Source organism: Artemia franciscana, chromosome 14, assembly GCF_032884065.1.
Source record: "Artemia franciscana chromosome 14, ASM3288406v1, whole genome shotgun sequence".
NCBI classification, from domain to species: Eukaryota; Metazoa; Arthropoda; class Branchiopoda; order Anostraca; family Artemiidae; genus Artemia; species Artemia franciscana.
In genome coordinates, this window is record NC_088876.1 from 21,502,981 (window position 1) to 21,521,843 (window position 18,863).

Genomic DNA, 18,863 nt, shown 5'->3' on the forward strand with positions numbered 1-18,863 from the left:
GGGACGACATACTCCCCCACAGTCCCCGTGGGAGGGGTTACAAGTTCAAAACTTTGACCAGTGCTTACATATAGTAATGGTTATTGGGGAGTGTACAGGCGTTTTCAGGAGAATTTTTTGGTTGGAGGCAGGGGTTGAGAAGAGGGGGATATGCTGGGGGAACTTTCCATCGAGGAATTTGTCGTGGGGGAAGAAAATTTCCATGAAGGGAGCGCAGGATTTACTAGCATTACTTAAAAAAAAACAATGAAAAAATAAATAGGAAAAAGTTTTTTTTCAGTTGGAAGTAAGCAGCAGCATTAAAACTTAAAACGAACAGAAATTATTACCCATATGAGGGGCTCACCTCCTCCTAATACCTCGCTCTTTGCGCTAAAGTATTTTTAGTAATGTCAACTATTTATTCTACGGCTTTTGTGATTCAGGGATCATTCTTAATGAATTGGGACAAAATTTAAGATTTGGTGTAAAGAGAGAGGTACTGACGAGGGGGCGAACCCTCTCATATGTGTAATAAAAACATGAGAATACAAAAGTTATTTACGTAAGCTACTTTATAAGTTACGTATATCTTTTACTTATAAAAAGATTCGTAAAAAATTAAAAGTTCTAGTTGCCTTTTTAATTAACCGAAAATCGGAGGGCAACTAGGCTTCCTCCCCCGCTCTTTTTTTCTCAAAATCATTCGATCAAATTATGAGAAAGCCATTTATCCAAAAAAATAAATATACAAATTTCGTTTTAATTATTCCTCTGCGGAGAGCCAGTTGATTCAAAAACGTTCAGAAATTAAATATAAAAAAAAACAAGTTTTTTTTAAATGAAAGTAAGGAGCTACATTAAAACTTAAAACGAACAGAAGTTACTCCGTATATGAAAGGGGCTTTTCCTTCTCAACCACCCGCTCTTTACGCTAAAGTTTTTTACTGTTTTAAAATGTAGAGTTAAGAGAAAGAGTCAAACTTTAGTGTAAAGAGCGGGGGGTTGAGAAGGAAAAGCCCCTTTCATATACGGAGTAATTTCTGTTCGTTTTAAGTTTTAATGTCGCTCCTTACTTTCATTTAAAAAAACTTTTTTTTTTATTTAATCAGTATAAGGTTTAACCTGAGATAATGCAGGGTTTTGATCTCTGCTAGGCAATAAGAGGCCCGGTGTTCACTACCACCTATCAACCGCAATGTTGGCTGATCGGATTTCTATCTGTCCTTGTAAAAGGACCCGGCAGCTGAAACGTCGACACTTGTCGTCTATGTACCCTATCAGTGTCTATGTAAGATCTTTAGGTACTTATCGGTTATTACAAACACATTTAAGAATTAAGCTTAAGTTGCATCTCAGAAAACTGGTTTCATAGCTGCAAAAACAATTGGCAGATTATGCAATGCCTTGGACTTAGAATGCATTGTACTTGTATAATCTGGGCTGTATATTTACATATTACGAGGGGCTGGGAGCTAGGTTAGGTTTCCGTAATTTTGTTTCTTGTGTATTATTTTATCCTCCTGTTTTGTCATATTTGTTAGGATTAACCTAACTTCACTGCTTGGGCGTGTTTCCAATAACCGACAATAGCCGATCTTTATTCAGGCTATTGAAATGTGGAAAAAGAAAACTCATAATTATGACAATTTTCTTACTTCTTTTTTTCCCTGACTCGGCTCGATTTTATGAAATTCAATCGAGGGAAAGGACGAATCTGGGAGGGACCTATTTACAACAATCAAAGGCCTGATCTTCAGAGTTAAACGAGTCACCCTGGTATTTGGCTTTCAATATGTTACATTTGGAAGCAAAACGCATAATCTTATATTAATATTCGGATAAATACGAAATCACAAAGGGGAAAAATATGGATAAAGATGTATCGCATTTTAATTACTTGAGCGATCTATATAAAGATCACGTTTTACAGTTGGTAAGACGGAGAATGCATGATAATGCAGTAGCCTACTGGTTTTTTTTTTGTATTGCAAAACTTGAAGTGAACAGTGAAATACACGGTTTTGCATGTGCATGGTGTATTCTAAGAACAGTGTGTTTCTTGAATGTTAAAAATTTTAAGATGGATCATCCATTTTTTGAACAACCTAAAACATCCTTCCACTTCTGAAAGCATACAAAGAGTTTGTCAACCGTATGCCTACTCATTCGTATATTTTCCTCGAAATTTCCTTTGACAGTTGTTGATGGTTTCAAAGCATGTAGCCAAGGTGATTACATTTTGTTTAATTATAGGACGATGACAAATAGTGCTGAATTACAAAATATTCCCCTTGTACACCGCTTTCTTTTTGGTAATTCTTTTTAAGGCTTGGCCACTTATGTCATCTTTATTTGTTTTATTTTTTGTGCCCAAAGCCGAGTCATCAACTTTACTTACTGATGATGCTAGTTTATTTAGAAGCGTCATTTTTTAATCCAAAATGCGTGAATGTTCTACAAATTGATTCGTCATGTATTTGCAAATACATTAGCGAATCTTAGTATACGCCCTTATGTACGTAGACCGTTTTTTCGTTACTTTCTGTCCATCGTTAAAATGATGGTGGTATTTCATGCATGTCCACACGTTTCCGCAGAATCTTTACATATTAACCATCCGTTCTCTTGCGGTTTTATGGGAAGTGGTCAGCCGTGAAGAGCAATAATATACAATTTTTGCTTCCTTTTGCAAGTTTATTACAAGCAGAGGGAATACCACTCAATCCGGATTTCCTGACTCGGCTGATAAAAATGCACAAGTTTTTAGTATCCGTTGTTTAATCAACAGACACTTAGCTATTGCATCTGTACAATTGATATATTTTAATTAAAATTTCTATTTTATTTTTATTTTTGTTTGAACGTATAAGTTCAGACTCATTGGATAGGATTTTGACAAAATTTGGTATTGATTGTGTTAGTATTTTTAACTTGAAATAGTTTCAAGATATCTTACAAGGTTGGTAGGAAATCCTTAAATGCCTTTACAACTTTTTGCCGGATTTCTTGACAAACTTTCAAGTTGAAAACAGTTACGAAGCCCTTAAAGAATCTTATCAAAGTCCTATACGGCTAAACTTAGGTTTAGGCAGATAAATACATAAAGAAAGCAGAAATCTAAATTAGAAAAACACTTTTTATAGGGCATGTGTATACTTTTGTGATTAATTAGATCTCAATTAGATTAATTAGATGATAATTCTGTGAAGTAGACTCAGTCTTCCTTGTCTAATGAACTACACAAAAAATGTAATCTGTAAAATTCTTGATTACAATAATAAAATTAGAATTGCCAAATTACTCCAGTATATTCTTTCAAGATACATGTCCTCTTGTATGTCTTTAAAAAATATGCAAAGAGCTAGATTAAATCGCTTTATGCCTACGCCTATCTACAAAAGTATATGTCAGATTGGTAGGGAGGGGCCACGGACTAGTCGTTCTGAAATCTCGAGAGGTTTTTACAACTTTTCCAATTGTATCCTATATTTTTTTAATGACTCGTCCGATTTTAAATTTTTATACGAGCCTCTCCCCTTCAAGGACCAATATGGAGCCTTTCCAAAACAAATACCTATGGGGTCACTTGAATATTAACCGCGTTCTGTGAAAGTCCATGTAAATTAGTTCTTGCAAATGCAACTACTCGAAGCATGACCTATGTTTGCCCGAAGTTTAGATGGTCAATATAATAGAAAGCAAATGTGGAAAAGGGCTTAGCTTAGACTTTAAGGACCTTAAAATTCAAAGGATCGCGGAAATATTAAGAAAACATTGTTGACAATTTCCTTGATGCTGTCCCTCGGACCGACTTGGGATGATTTTGTTCTTTCACTCATTTGCTGGTGTAGGCTTAACTTCTTTCCATTTTCTCCAATGGACGTGACTCTAAAAAGGAGAAAATGGACATTCAGCACCCTAGAAAATTAACTCTTTAAGCTCATTGAAATCAGTGAAAAGACAGACTGATAATAATCGGACCTAGTATTTAAAACATTAAAATAGTCAAAGTGATGGATGGTATCTCATATACATAATTCAAGTAAAAACCAGGTCTATTGTGAACATATGAGTTCCTTATATGTTCTCAGCTGGTGAACAAGAAAATGACTATGCCTTTGGTAGAAATTCGGAATTGGAATTTGAAATGCTGTTCAAAAAGATAAACATGTCGTCGTGCCTGGAAACCATCTGAGACATTTTCAAGAATGAGATGATTTGCTCACAAAAGCCTGTTGTGCTTGTGCCTCTTTTATCTACAGTGCTAGTGGTTCTTAAACTGGGAGCTGTGGCTCCCTGAGGTTGTCATAAAGGCGACGTAAAATATTCAATCAAATAATGTGACGAATTTGATGAATGCTAATTCTTTAAATTTTCGAAAAAAAGTTTAAGTTTTCATGAAAAAATTGAAGCTATGCAAAGTAAAAAACTAATGGAGATGTTTTCCCTTGTTGCTATTTTGTTGGCAACGTCCTATTTTTGCGAAGCTGGGTTTTAGGCTATTTCAGTAATAAAAATTAAGAATCACTCAAAAATTAGCGTTGAAGGGCAAATGAAGGTCGCCATATCTGATTTTATTTCAAGTTTTGTTAAGTTACGTAGTGAAGAAAAGGCACATCCCTCACAATAACGGTTTTAATAATATCAATGATTAATATATGTTTAAAAATTGATTATGAACTTGAAGTTTATGTTTAACTTGGTTTTAAACTAATCTAACCACATTAGAGTGCACATTAGCTGCGAGTCGAACCTTTTTTGAATGCATTTGCACCACGACGAGCCTCTGGAGCTAAGACCATGGTGTCTATCTAGACTCAATAGGATATTACCGAAATAGTTGGAATTGTATATTTTATATAATTCCAAGGAAAATAGTATCCGTTTTTATATTATTTCTGTTAAATGAATATATTGCTTTTTAAAGTAGTAATCTTTGAAATTTCTCAAGATGGTCAAAAATTTGGATGAAATATGATGAAATAAGGGAGCTGAGAAAAAATCTAATGGAAAAAATCTTTAGGGAGTTATAAAAATATTGAGAACTTTTGCACTTAACATATTTCCAGATGCGTATTTACTTCGTAAAAAGCGGAAGACTACAGGCAATGATGGAGATAAAAATTTCTCAGTTCCTCTAAAAAATTCTGCTGGAATTGTTCCAAAGGAGGAAGGTAGGGGGCTATCCTGGAAAATCAATTTTTTCTAAGAGCTGCCACAAAAGCCTATTTTTTTCAAATTCTGCAAAACTTTACACTTTTTGTATCCTTATGTTCTTTTAAGGGGACGAAAAGAAGGGGGAATACTCTCTATTCTCTCCTGGATAGCTTCATCCACGACATGATATAATTTGATGTACTAGATATCAAACGAAGGCATTCTTTTAGGAAAGAGATTTTGTGGTTATAGGAAAAAATAATTTTTAATATCATAGACACCATTTTCGATTATTTGTACAAATGTGAGAGCAAAATGCAGCGTATTTTTAGAAATAAAACTCAAATAAATTAAATAAAACCTATTTCTGGAAAGTTCTGAGCATGTTGAGAATATAAAAAAAGTATTTGAAAATTAGATTATATCAGTCGATAGAGCATTCTAAAAATAAGGGAAGGAGTTTTTGTTTATCACAGTTTGGTAAACAAATATCATGCACGTCCGTTTTGGCATTACAGCAAAAATGACGCCCTTATTCTAATTATTTCTATTTTGTTTTGTTTTTCTCGGGAAGAACAAAACAAAAAGAATTGGAAACTATTCCCAAACACTCGCGTGCTGAGATTGACTTAGCAAAAAGTGTAAATAAATCTCCAGTCAATGCCAAGGATATTGCCAAAACAAATTATTTTGTAATTAAATGTTTGGATGTCTATTACTTCGTGTTAGAATCATTACATAACCAAAAAGAACTTTTTACAACTTGCTTTTGCTTTTCTGATTGCACGTAAAGTACGTCAATTTTTTCTTTTGCTAATAAAAATGCGTAGTTCGAATCTAAGAGGAGCCAATACTTATGGCGCCGAGAACCTGTCTTGTTTTGTCGTTCATTTTGACAGAGAAAATATTGAATTTTGTGGAATTGTATTTAATCAATCTCTATAACAGGAATGTCATACATGAAAGTTCTTAAGCCGAACTGGCCAGACATGACAATAAACAACCAAGAGAGATAAAACTCTAAAAAAAGAAAACTTCAAACGAGACGACGGTCAGTGGAATTGAAAGACTAAAACAACGCGGATATTTCGCCTGTATCCAAACAAGGCGTCTTCAGCACAAGATAGAAAATTAAAAGAAAACTAATCTAAAAACAAATAAAAACCACCACCAATAATAATAAATACAATTGTCGCTACTTATCCACGTAAATTACGTGGATAATACTTATTACGTGGATAAGTAGCGATATAGGGCTCCTATAGGGCCGAAATCACCCTGGCCCCATCCTGTTAATACCTTGAACATAAACAAATTTTGATCGACAATTTTATTACAAAAAATTATTGTCTTATATTTTTTTTAACTGCTTGTTACTTCAATCTATTTATTTTGAACTTAATTATGACAAAGGGTTCTGATTTGTTGTTTGAAAATATAAAAACAATAATATGAGGCCAAGAATCAAAGCAACCAGATTTTTTTTCTGGTTAAGATTCCCTTGGTTCTAAAACTTCAAATGTGCTATCTTCGTAGTTTGAAATTCAGCAGGTAAGATAAGGCGTAAAACACCATTTAAAAATATCTCGAAGAAAAGTAAATTTTTGGATTTTTCTTCCCGTGAAGTCTAACTTTAATGTATGTTTTGGACGAAAATGAAGTCTAAATAAGCTCAAAATCATATATTCATCATCAATTGGTCAGAATATATAGTAAAAGAGCCTTAAAAATCCATTTAAAGCAAAAATATTCATTTTTATTTTTTGAGTTGTAATTTTTTTTTAATTTTTTGGCCTGTGATTTTAAATCATCCCCTGGTTTTATATTTTTAGCTTGTCATTCTGCAGATTGTTCTGAACATTTTACTGTAAAAAAATATTTGTGTTCGCAATTTGTTCCACCTCAAACCGTAGAATGACTAACGCCTTTTTTTGGGTTTTGGAGCATTCAGTGCACCCTCTTAGATAACCATACTTTTATGCTTCCTATTCTCGCATAGTTGCATATAGTGTTTATATTCAATCTTTTTCTAGGTATATTTGGTTCTTCGCTGTGACAGCTTCCCTTCTACTAGAAAAAGCGCATGCTGATTGGTCTTGTCCCAAAATTGACGAAAACACAGGCATCGAATGTCATTGTGATCTGCCCCATACACTTCGCTGTACTGGACAACCATCAGAAAATGTGACAATAAACCAAATTATCGCACCCATAAGGAATCTACCAAATGATAAAGCTATATCTCTTCTCGAAATATCAATTTTGGGTTTGAAGAACCTTCCGGCTGAGTTGTTCTCGAACGTCAGTTTACATGGTGTTGTAATATCAAGTGGTGAGATAAATGCTATATCACCTGATTGTTTTAAGGGCTTGGCCAGCAATCTGTCAGCTCTGGGGCTACCGAACAATCAACTTGACAAGATACCATCTTTTAGCAGACATTTATCAGACCTTGAACAACTCGACTTGTCAAATAATCAAATTAAAATCATCCCCAGCAAAACTTTCATTGGGCTTGATCGCTTAGAATCTTTGGATGTGAGTGATAATAAATTATACCGGATTGAAACCAGTGCCTTTTCTTACCTTAGGAACCTGAAAACACTGTCGCTTCGTGGCAACAGAATGAATGGAACTACTTTGACTTTGGAAACACTAGATGGACTAAACTCTCTTCAAAAACTTGATCTGAGAAAGAACCTTTTTTCAGGAAGTTTAGGATCCAACTTTCTAGATGGACTGAGAAAGCTAGAAGTCCTTGATATGTCTGTTAATAACATCACTGCATTGAGAAGAGGAATGCTAAATGGCTTAGAGGCCCTTAGTTCGTTAAAACTATCATATAATCAGGTATGTCAACATTTTTATTCTAGTATACATTATCGAGCCATAAGTCAACACACATAAAAATGCGCTACTTTGTATTTGATGAAGGTAGCAAAAGATACCCAGCATGCAATTGGCAGCATATATTCCACGTATTAATGTACGATTAAACTGATTTTTAATCAATTTTAAAGGGTAGTTTGTCGTTTGAAAACTCGAGATTCTATGATATAGGGATTTACTTTGTCTCTTCCTCAATAGCCATTTTTGACCCCTCACCGGATCCTAAATTTTTTTGAATCTCCGGACACTTCTTATAAATAAAATATAATATAATAAAAAGTTATAAATATAAATACAAAGTTATAACCATAAGGTTGAATACAAAATTTAACAAAATAAAAGTTATAAATAATTTTTTTTTTATTATTCCTACCCCCTTGATTTTTTTTTATTATTGAGCTCCGAAAAGATTCCTGGGTCCGTGCCTGCTGCAGTTTGAAAATACCCGCAAACAGAAGGATGGAAGCCAGGCTGACGAGTAATGTACAATATCTATCCTAGGAGAAATATACCTCTCATATAGCCCTAGGCTATGTAAAACACTAACACAATAATTGATGAAAACTTATTCAAAAACAGATAAGAACGGAAAAATAAGGAAATATGATTCATTGATTCTCACAGCATATTATAAAGTAGAAATGTCATAATTTTTTTGGTTAGTTTTTCTTATAACCTACGGCAATGTAAGACCATTAGAGGGAGGCTGGGGACGAATTGTCAAAAACGCAAACAAAACCATAAATATGAGCATAAATTAGCAATCTAAAAGTATATCTCTTTTTTTCTAGCATGCCTCCTTCTGAAGAGCCGCTATTCTAGACCTTTGCCAAGCTCTGCACTGAAGCACATAGACCTACGCATTAGGGGGGGGGGATGGATTGAAACAGTTCAACGAAGGCCAATGAGTCTAAAGTTAGGCAACTATGAGAAAAAAATAAAAACTTTGGATGTTATTTGGGGTGGGGGGGGAGAACTAATCCCATGCATAAGAGCTTGATCAGATTAATCCTTAGTCAAGCAATCTTTAAATTTAGTTGTAGATTATCTCAGCTCCCTCGAAATGTTTGGTTGGAATTTATTGTGATTATAAGAAAGCTTTGACGAGAAATCATTTGATGGATACGTAATTTTTCAATATATCCAACACAGCGTCTGTAATCACCAGAGATACCATTATGCAAAATTAGGGCGTCACAATTTAGTCTTCATGTGTTGCTTGTTGTCAGTTTACATATTTCCTTTTAGATTGACGTCATCGAAGATCAAGCATTTATCAACTTGAAAAATCTACTGGCTTTGGACTTGAGCCATAATAGGATTGTTTCTGTTTCTACCGGTTCATGGACTGGGTTGTCACTTTTAAAGACTCTGGACTTGAGTCATAACTATTTAAGGACTATTGCGGTTGACCTGACAGTAGGGTTGACGAACCTAAAGACATTAGTCCTTGCTGATAATGATATAACTGGAATTAGAAGTGGAAGCTTGCAGAAACATGACGCTTTGGAAAACTTGGTCTTAACCGGTAAGCTTCCCAGTTATTTTGTTCTATGATAGGGGTTGGACAGGGTCTACCTACTTGTTGGCTTTAGTTCAGTATGAAAAAAAAATGGTTGCTGCATTATATACAAAAGCAGTGTTTTCACTACTGAGATACAGGATAAGATTTTTTCTGATAAATGATTATCACAAGCCCAGATGGGCCGAATTTGTACTTTGAATTTTTTCCACAATCTAGGGTTTGAAAACTCTGGTGACAATGTTTCAACAAAAATGTAGTATGAACGAATTACAGATAGCATTATTGTAAAAAATAACGGAACATTGTCATCAATATTAGGTCACTTACTTGACAGTAGCGAGTCAAACCTGGTTTAACGTTAGTTAATTTATTTAACAATATCTTTATTGACTGGTTTCCATATACTGACGTTGTGATCTTCAATCTTAAATCTATTTGAAATAGTATCTTCCAGAGACGTTTTGCCTCAGTCTTTTAAAATGTCCGTATTTTATATTCAAGCAGTTGCTGAAATCCATATCAGAAAAAATATATGGGATAGCCTACCCATTGAAAACTTTCAACTTAATACCTAGATAAAAATCTTAAGAGTAAACGTTTATCTTTATACTGAATGCTAACACACGGAATTCCCTGACCCTTTTAAGCGCTAAGATGACAAGGAACGCATTAAGGGTAGCGTAACACAATAGCTAGACCGGAAGATTTTACAATCTCTTTACTACTTAAGAATTGGAGACTATTCAGCTCTTTAGACCTTTCGCTGCCCCTATTTTACTTTCAACTATTTTTGGTGCATGACTATTTACTATTGTCAGGGTATTATTAATCAGGGGAAGGTGGTCAAAAGTGAGAGGAATGTGGTGTTTTGTTAATTTTTGTGAACTAAGAGATTTCATTCTGAACTCAATTCTAGGCTAGATCCTGTTCAGAGGCTGGTCTAATTTGTCTTTTTTGCCCTTTTTCAACGCAAAAAGAGTCCAATACTTTTTTGGGTAAATGATTAGTTTCGTTCCAAGTGCTCTAAAGAGCGTATTACTGCATATAGCAAGATTATGATGATTGCATATTGTTTCTTGGTCATTGTTAGAGAAGCGCATCCATTTTCTAGCTTTCTAAAATCCCCCTCCAACGAGACTAAAAATGCATAAAGTGGGCTTGCTTACAGGTAACATTACCTATAGAACGAAGCGTATTAGTCCATGAGCCCCTCAGGCAGCGGAGCGAGGTCAATATTCTATATTTATTCAAAAAAGAGTGATAAAACTAAAAAAAAGCTTTAAACGAGGTTTATTAAATAAATATAGAATGCGGACCTCGCCCCGCTGCCCGTGGGGCTCATGGACTTATACGCTTCGTTCTATAGATAGTGTTACCTGTAAGCATGCCCACTTTATGCATTTTTAGTTTCCCCCTTGGAGGAGGAGGGTCAACCAGAAATGGATGCACTTCTAGAATTAGCATTTCTAAGTGCTCTAAACTAGAAATTTACCCTTTTTTGCTTAAGTATTGGCTCCTTCTCTATCTTACCCTGTGTAAACTCTCTGTGTTCCCATTTCATTTAATGAATTCATATTTTCGATTGTGGTTTTTACGATGGCGGCTATGAGCTGCTCACGCACCATTTCCCATTTTCAAACTGACTTAGGTGGAGCCCCAAAAATTGGCATTTTCGATGACCAGCAGTTGCTTGAAAATTGTAAATCAGTTCAAGAGTTATACGCCATGCATAGGCTCATCATCAGTCACTTTTTTTTTATTAAATACTACGTCTTTTGGAAATGGGGTAGAGATTATATAGCAGACATGCCAATTCTGTTTATCACGAAAGGCGGTATTGACTAGAAGTTTGTTAGGTACATCTAGTCACCGGCTATATTGCTAAAATAAAAACAAATATCTTTACTTATAAACATTCTTGGGTGGAAATACTTAGTAGTACGGCAAAAAGAATTTTTGCCGTACCCCACCCAGAATGTTTGTCTGACACGTAAAAACGTAACAATAATTTGTTTAAACTAATTTTGTGTTTTCAGGTTTTTTGTACCCCCCCCCCCCCCACCAAAGAAATTCTTATGTAACACCCCCACCCCGACCCACCAAAAAATCTGGGAAACGGCCATATATATGTATATATATATATATATATATACATATATATATATATATATATATATATATATATATATATATATATATATGTATATATATGTATATATACATATATATATATATATATATATATATATATATATATATATATATATATATATATATATATATATATATATATATATATATATATATATATATATATATATATGTATATATTGTGTGTCCGTGTGTCTGTATTTATGCTATAAAGGTTGTCGATGTTGAAAATGGTGGTTCCAGTCATCTCTGATTTCGACTCATTTCTATTGAGTGTCATATCCTTTTTTCTTTGCAATTTGTCATAAATCCTTCGTATTCGATTTGCCAATCTATATATTCAATCATGCTTTTTAGATTCTGCGACCTTCTGCGTCGGTGCAAATTCTTGATAAAAAATCAGTGATTAAAAATTCGCGATGATGTGTCTATCCAACTACCACTCAAACATTGGATCAACTTTTGAAAAATAATTAAAATATATTAGCTGACTGATTTGATTGAAGCAGGTAATCTTGCTGTCTTTAATTGGGGAAACTAGACCCCTATATGTCATTCCTTTTATACAAGCGGAAGGTTTAAAGGACTGTCTAATTGTGGATTTAGGAAGATAGTTTGGGGTTGATGTAGGACCTCCTGTCTTTTACGGTTAATAGATTGTTGGCGTAGCAATAAAGCAAATTTTGGTCCTACGGATGGATGACTTGTGGCCAATTTTTCAACATGTCTGACTATATTAGCGAATTTCCTGTTCCCAAAACTGATGCTTGTATGGTCTTTTCCATCTTGTATGGTGCCTTGTATTCAAGGCCCTATCCAGGGGGTAAGGGGGTTTGAGCCCCCTCCCCGAAATGTTTGTTCGACTTGTAAAACCGTAGCAAAAATTAATATTAAATAATTTTTATGCGTTTTTAAGTTTTTTTACCCCCCTCCCCTCTCGAAAAAAGTTATTTGTAAACCCCTCTTGAAAAAGAAAATCCTGGATACGGCCCTGCTTGTACTGAAATTGATATAGGCCTACACCATTTCGACGACTCAATTATGAAAAATTCAAATTCCTGTTTTGGTGTTTTTTTTGCGATTGTCAAGAGATTGAGAGGAAGTTTGAAAAAACACAAAAAGAGAGAATTTAAAAGTCGAGTTAAAAATCTTTGGGACCAACTAGTAATTTGATTACATCGTTTTATTTTCTTTTTCTTGGCGACAAATTTACCACTAACCTATATTTCAGACTCTTGAGAGCAGACTCAGTTGATAATATTTCTTCAAAATAGTAAAACAACCAAATTACTTGACTATTGCTTGATAATTTTGAAGAAACTGTTAGAAATCATTATATTTTGTAAGTGAAAGGGAGTTTTCGCAGCTCGGTATTTTTCCCATGAGTGGCAATCAGCTAGCTGTAGGTGGCACTGTTTTTCATCTGCCGGAATTCGACTTTACACTCACTTGTGAAGATTGTTATAGAGTGAAGGGCTACCTGCCATTGTCCTTGTAGTTTCACTAACTGGGGCTGAACTAAAGCCCATGTACTTATCTCTTTGGATTGAGAATTGGCCGTACTTTCTTCAAAATACACTTGGAGGGCAAGAATTTACGGAACTTTAAGTATGCATCATATATAGATGGCATCAAGATGTGGCGAATATAAAACAGTGTATTGTTTTGAAAATATATAGATTTCTATATAGCTGTGATGTAGTTGAATTTACAACGTTTAAGACAGCTTTCGGCCTAAGTGCCAACTTCACATGCAATGAAGTGCCAACTTCACATGCCAACCACATGCAATCAATACATTTTTATTCTATATTAGCTTTAATATCTTCAATGCCTCTTGATGTATGCAGTCTATGAGCAACATATATGGTCTAGAACGATATTTATGCTTTATGTACGAATTAACATACTTAACACGGCTATTGGCAGAGGAATGAACTTTAGGAGATACTAAAATATAGTTTAAACTATTTATATTTTGTGGCTGAATTTATAAGCTTCAATTGCTGCTCGTTAGGGTCAGCGGCCAGCTATGTATATAGAAACATTTTTAAGTTCGTTTTAGATTTGACAGTCGCTCTTTACTCTCACATTAAAAACTATAAATATTCGTTTTAATTCACGTTTGTTTTAATTCTCTTCGTTTGAGAGTTGACTACGTGAATCAAATAAAAATTAACGAAAACTATGGTAAAAAACTGGATAAATCATTACATGTGTGCGTTAGACACACCCTCACCCTTCCCTGTGTATTCTTTGTGAATTTGATATTAGTGTCAAAGACTTCTCAGAAAAGGAGATATATTTGTGGTAAAAAAATATTATACCGCATCCATTAAAAGTTTATGTGCATCTGCTCTCTACTATACATGCATATATAAATAGTTGGATCAGTGCATTTCAGAACTCCAAGGGTAAAATATACGAAAATAATATATACAGATAAAACAATCTCCAACAGAACAAATTACAAAGCACCCAAAAACAGATTACAAAGCGAATACTTAATCTAGACATTATGTATGAATCACATGACTTTTCCTTTTTTAAGCATTGGTACTTATGTATTATTATAGCAACCCCATTCAAGAAGTTTGATCTGATCTGTCTGTGTAAGACTGGCATGTTTGTATACTTTCAAAGACAATCAGATTAGGCACAGTGAGATAAACTAATAATTAGGTATACTTTAATTAAATTATAATACATAAAGTTGGCATTTCGGTTAGGTACTTAATATAACTCGTTCTGGGCGGCCTGCTTTCCATAATTCTCTGTTGTAATTCCCATAATTTTGTTACTAAAGTACTATATTTTCATCGTATTCAGACAAATTTTATCAGGATTAACCTAAATTCACCCTTGAGTTGGGTCGCTATAATACATAAGTAGGCTATCTTGAGTAGGCTATCTAGACTAAACTTGATGAAACTTATATATTTAAAATCAGCATTAAAATGCAATTCTTTTGATGTAGCTATTGGTATCAAAATTCCATTTTTTAGAGTTTCGGTTACTATTTAGCCGGGTCGCTCCTTATGACAGTTCGTTACCACGAACTGTTTGATTTAATCTGGGATTGCCACGTAGTTTTTAAACCGTTCTTGAAAATCCCTTCCTATGCAATCCTAACTAGTCTGTCTTCGTTTGGTTTAATTATCTTCAACCAAAATCTAAGCATCAATATAGACCTATGTAGCTTTAATGAAAGCAGGCCCATATCGCCCATCAGCATTTATGAGTGAATTGTCTAATGTAGTTCTAACACTTTTATAATACTTAACCTGGAGGGGCTCCAACTGCTGAGCGGCTTCTCCACCCAAATCTCTCCTATTTATACAATAACTGGTAAGATTTTGTACTGAATATTATATTGTTTTTATAATTTCCTTCCCATAATCGTTAAACTTCTAAAAATTGCCGACATGGCAACTTTACCTCTGTTAATTACTTCATTAGCATGACTCTTTAAACTTCCATTATCGGACAATGCAAATCCCGAGTATTTGATTGCTATATTACTTACTTTCAATCCTTCATTGTTCAACTTAAATTTATAATATCCTGCTTCATGTCTTTACCTTTTTAAAGAAATAATAACTTCACTCTTTTTCAACATTCAGCTTTAATCAAATATATATGTTCTCCCTGCGTACACATAGCTATGTATTTTTGCTGACAAAACAACGGATAAGCAATGGGGGGGGGGTCAACTTGGTGTTAAATATAACAGACTTCATTTTGTTGTTGAAAAATCTGGATTATTATTTAGCTTTATTTATTCAGCGAAGTGTATGAAAAATGAAAGACACTAGAGTAGAAAACCTTCAGACTTTTGGGAGAGGGGCTCAAAGGCTCTCATGCTGCACAAGTTCCTCCTTGGGGTTGTCTTTACAAACTTTAGTGACAAACCACCCTGTTTATACTGTACATCCCGGCTAAAAATAAAATGCCAGCCCGTAACTGGGATTTAATGGTACTTGTGTAGTATTCAGAACACACTCAATGAGTGAAGTTAGGTTTTTTTGAGAAACAAACTACGATGCAGGTACATTTTAATTAAATATTTTATATAGAGGTGGTTAGGTTAGGTTAAGTTAGGTATTTGATATAATGCGCTCCACCCCCCTAATGTGCAGATATATAGCCCAAACTTTTGATAAAGCTCATGAAATAAATCAGAATATGATGAAAATATAATACTTTATTAGGAAAATGTAAATTTACAACTTAGAATTCTAACCTAACCTAACCTTTTGTCTTTGTGGCTATGAAGCCGGATTTTCTCATAAAATGTACCTGCGTCGTAGTTTGTTTCGCGAAAGAACCTAACTTCACTTATTGAATGTGTTCTGAATAATACACAAGTACCGATTTAATTAACAAGCAATGATACTACGCTTATTTAAGAACCGCATTCCTATGTTGATCCTAAGCTACTAGAATTTATGGAATAATGTAATTGCAGCTATCACATAAATTACAGAGTATGTATTTTTACTTGGATTATCACCCTCAATAAGCAAATTTTACTGAATGTATCAAGCAGTCAAGCCTCCTTTTTTGGTTTTCGCCACACCCTGACAGTTATACACAGCGAAGAATCCGTCAAGATTTATTCGAGAACTTAGATGCAGCATTATCTGAGAGTTTATACACACCCAATTTGGGTATTGACTAATCTGACTGTGTGTGCACAAACCGGTATGCTACATTAACAGGGATTCCAAACTTTTGACCCTTGGATAGATAACTTGAAGATAGTATCATCGCATTGATTGCTTTCATTTTTCCATAATTAATGCCGTGGTCTCATTTATAACCGTCGTGGTAGTCCTGCTTTTCATCTTTTCCTTCGACAGTAACAGCAAGGAAAGGGATAAAACTCACTTCATTGCACTATCAAATTTTTGGTCTTACAAAATCGTAGTTTTAAATAACCGTTCGAATAAGGATAAATCCTTTTATTAGACAGTGGAAAAAAATATACTGGATATTTCGATCACACGTACATGTGTTGGTGATCGTCATCAGCAGTATTTCTTCTGATGATAATCACTGCACATGTGATTGAAATATCCAGTACGTTTTTTTATTCCTTTTTTTCTACTGTCTAATAAAGATATTTTCCCTATTCGAACTGATATTTGTCGTCATGGAAAGGAAATATGGTCATCGATAGTATGCACGTCTTAGTTCTGCCACACATTTGCACAGGAATCCATTTGGGGACCTGGAAAAGGGGGGCAAACTAATGACTAAATCGTGCAGAACATTTGAAATCATGGAAAAACGGTTAAAGTCATGAGATCTCGGGGGGATGGGCCTGCAAAGCTCTCTTTACGTGCGTGTCTACCTTAATAGCTATATTTTTTCTCATACAATTTTGAAAAATAAATTTGAATATAGAAACAGGGTACGGTATGCGTTTATGCGATGCAATATAACAAATACTTACGGGACAATAAATAGAACTTTGCTTAGAGAGGGGATTCATTCTGGGAAGAGGCGGTCATTAAATATTGGAAAACAAATTGCACGATAATTAAAATATGCTTATAGTATTTTTTTGGAATGCACAGGAATTTTATTAAAATCATGATTTTGGGAGGTGAAAGGCTGTACCAAATGCCCACTCTCCAATATACATGCCTGTTTGTAATTGTGGGCAACATCTTGGAAAAGGCAGTTTTTTTCTTATGATAAGAGAACGGAAGAAGACACAGCCTAGAAGAAATAAAACTTGGGGCTATGCAAGCATATCATAATGGACAGCATACTTGTGGCATGCAATCTTGTATCATTCTTGGATTTATTTCTATGTCTGCATTCATGAACAGATCAACACCTAGTTCACATTCCTCGAGTTCACTCGTCGACTCCAGTAAAGGTCAACTATGGGCTTAATAAATTGGACTCCGAACTGTTCAAACTGTTAGTCTAAGACTGTTGACAAATTTAGCAAACTTCTTTTTCCCCATTTGTGGCACTAAGAAATCGTGTATTTGCAGTGTCTTAACAAAATTTTGTTTCTATGAACTAACAGAACAGTATTGCAAACAGTTGCTAGTAAATTCTTTTAGCAACTCGAAACGATGTTGAAAAATTGATGATGGATTTGAGCAAGAAATTCAAAGGATAAAAAACATGAATTCCATCATTTAAGAAATAACTGGGAATGACTTTTATGTTTTACAGTTTAGTCAAGGCCGTATCCAGAGGGGTCAGGGGTTCTGATCCCCCACCTCTCCCGCTGAAATGTTTGTCCAGCTCGTAAAAAAGTAAAAAGAACCATTTAACCAAACTTCTGATGTTTTTATAGTTTTTTTGTACCCCCCCCCCATTTCGCCCGAAAAAGCACTCCCCTAGCGAAAATCCTGGATACGGTCCTGAGTTTGGTATTGCATTGTAATGCATTTTGTGGAGTTTGAATGCTGTTTAAATCTTTGCTTTCATTTATAATTGTCAATTTAATTTTCGCGACAAAGAAAATGTTACGTGAATTAGTAAGAAAGTTATGGTAGTTAACAATTAAGAGATATTTTGTCAGTTAGATCTTGTGAATTGAAGCTTTGTTACCAACGCTTAAGATGGTTGGAATACACCTCCAATGAACAAGTTCATTTCTAAAGGTTGTATTTGTTGGTAGATGAGCTCGAAAATTATTTATCCTTGCTAATCCCATAGTCATGAGCTTAAAATGATATGTAAGACTTTATGCAAATGAAAGCTTATAAATTATGGATGAGTGCATGTTGCTCACAGTCATCATCCTGTTTTCAATTAGCGCTTCTCTCCTATTGAATAAGGACACTGCTTTTGGCTCGCAAAAGTTGAACCTTTTTATATTTGTACACAGAACACTTACGTAATACTAGGCATTGATGGCTTAATATTCTATTAATCAGATGAGGTGAGCTTCATTTGGGTGTGCCCCTACTGTCCAAAACACAGCACACCTTTATCATTACAGTTATTATTTTCTTAAATAGGCCTACTCCAGGGTTTGATGCACCAGGTGTGTCTCTGGAAGTCGCAGAAGGTGGTGGCGTGTAATTCCGCCACTACTTATCATTTTGCAGTTACTAAGTATTCTGTTCCCTTGGAAAAAATGTGAGTCTATTATGATCAAGTTGACTACGGATTGTTTTGGTACCCG

General features: G+C 34.6%; 1 protein-coding gene and 1 long non-coding RNA gene across 2 annotated transcripts in view; both read left to right on the forward strand.

Moving 5' to 3' along the window:
* LOC136035449 (uncharacterized) overlaps nucleotides 1-18,863 on the forward strand; it is a 91,718-nt gene that overhangs the window by 48,717 nt on the left and 24,138 nt on the right. The gene's annotated exons all lie outside the window — the stretch shown is intronic.
* LOC136035446 (leucine-rich repeats and immunoglobulin-like domains protein 2) overlaps nucleotides 1-18,863 on the forward strand; it is a 42,175-nt gene that overhangs the window by 4,129 nt on the left and 19,183 nt on the right. The window contains exons 2-3 of the mRNA XM_065717253.1: nucleotides 7,173-7,989; nucleotides 9,277-9,556. Coding sequence (XP_065573325.1) covers nucleotides 7,173-7,989; nucleotides 9,277-9,556 — 1,097 coding nt within the window. The remainder of the gene's footprint in view (nucleotides 1-7,172; nucleotides 7,990-9,276; nucleotides 9,557-18,863) is intronic.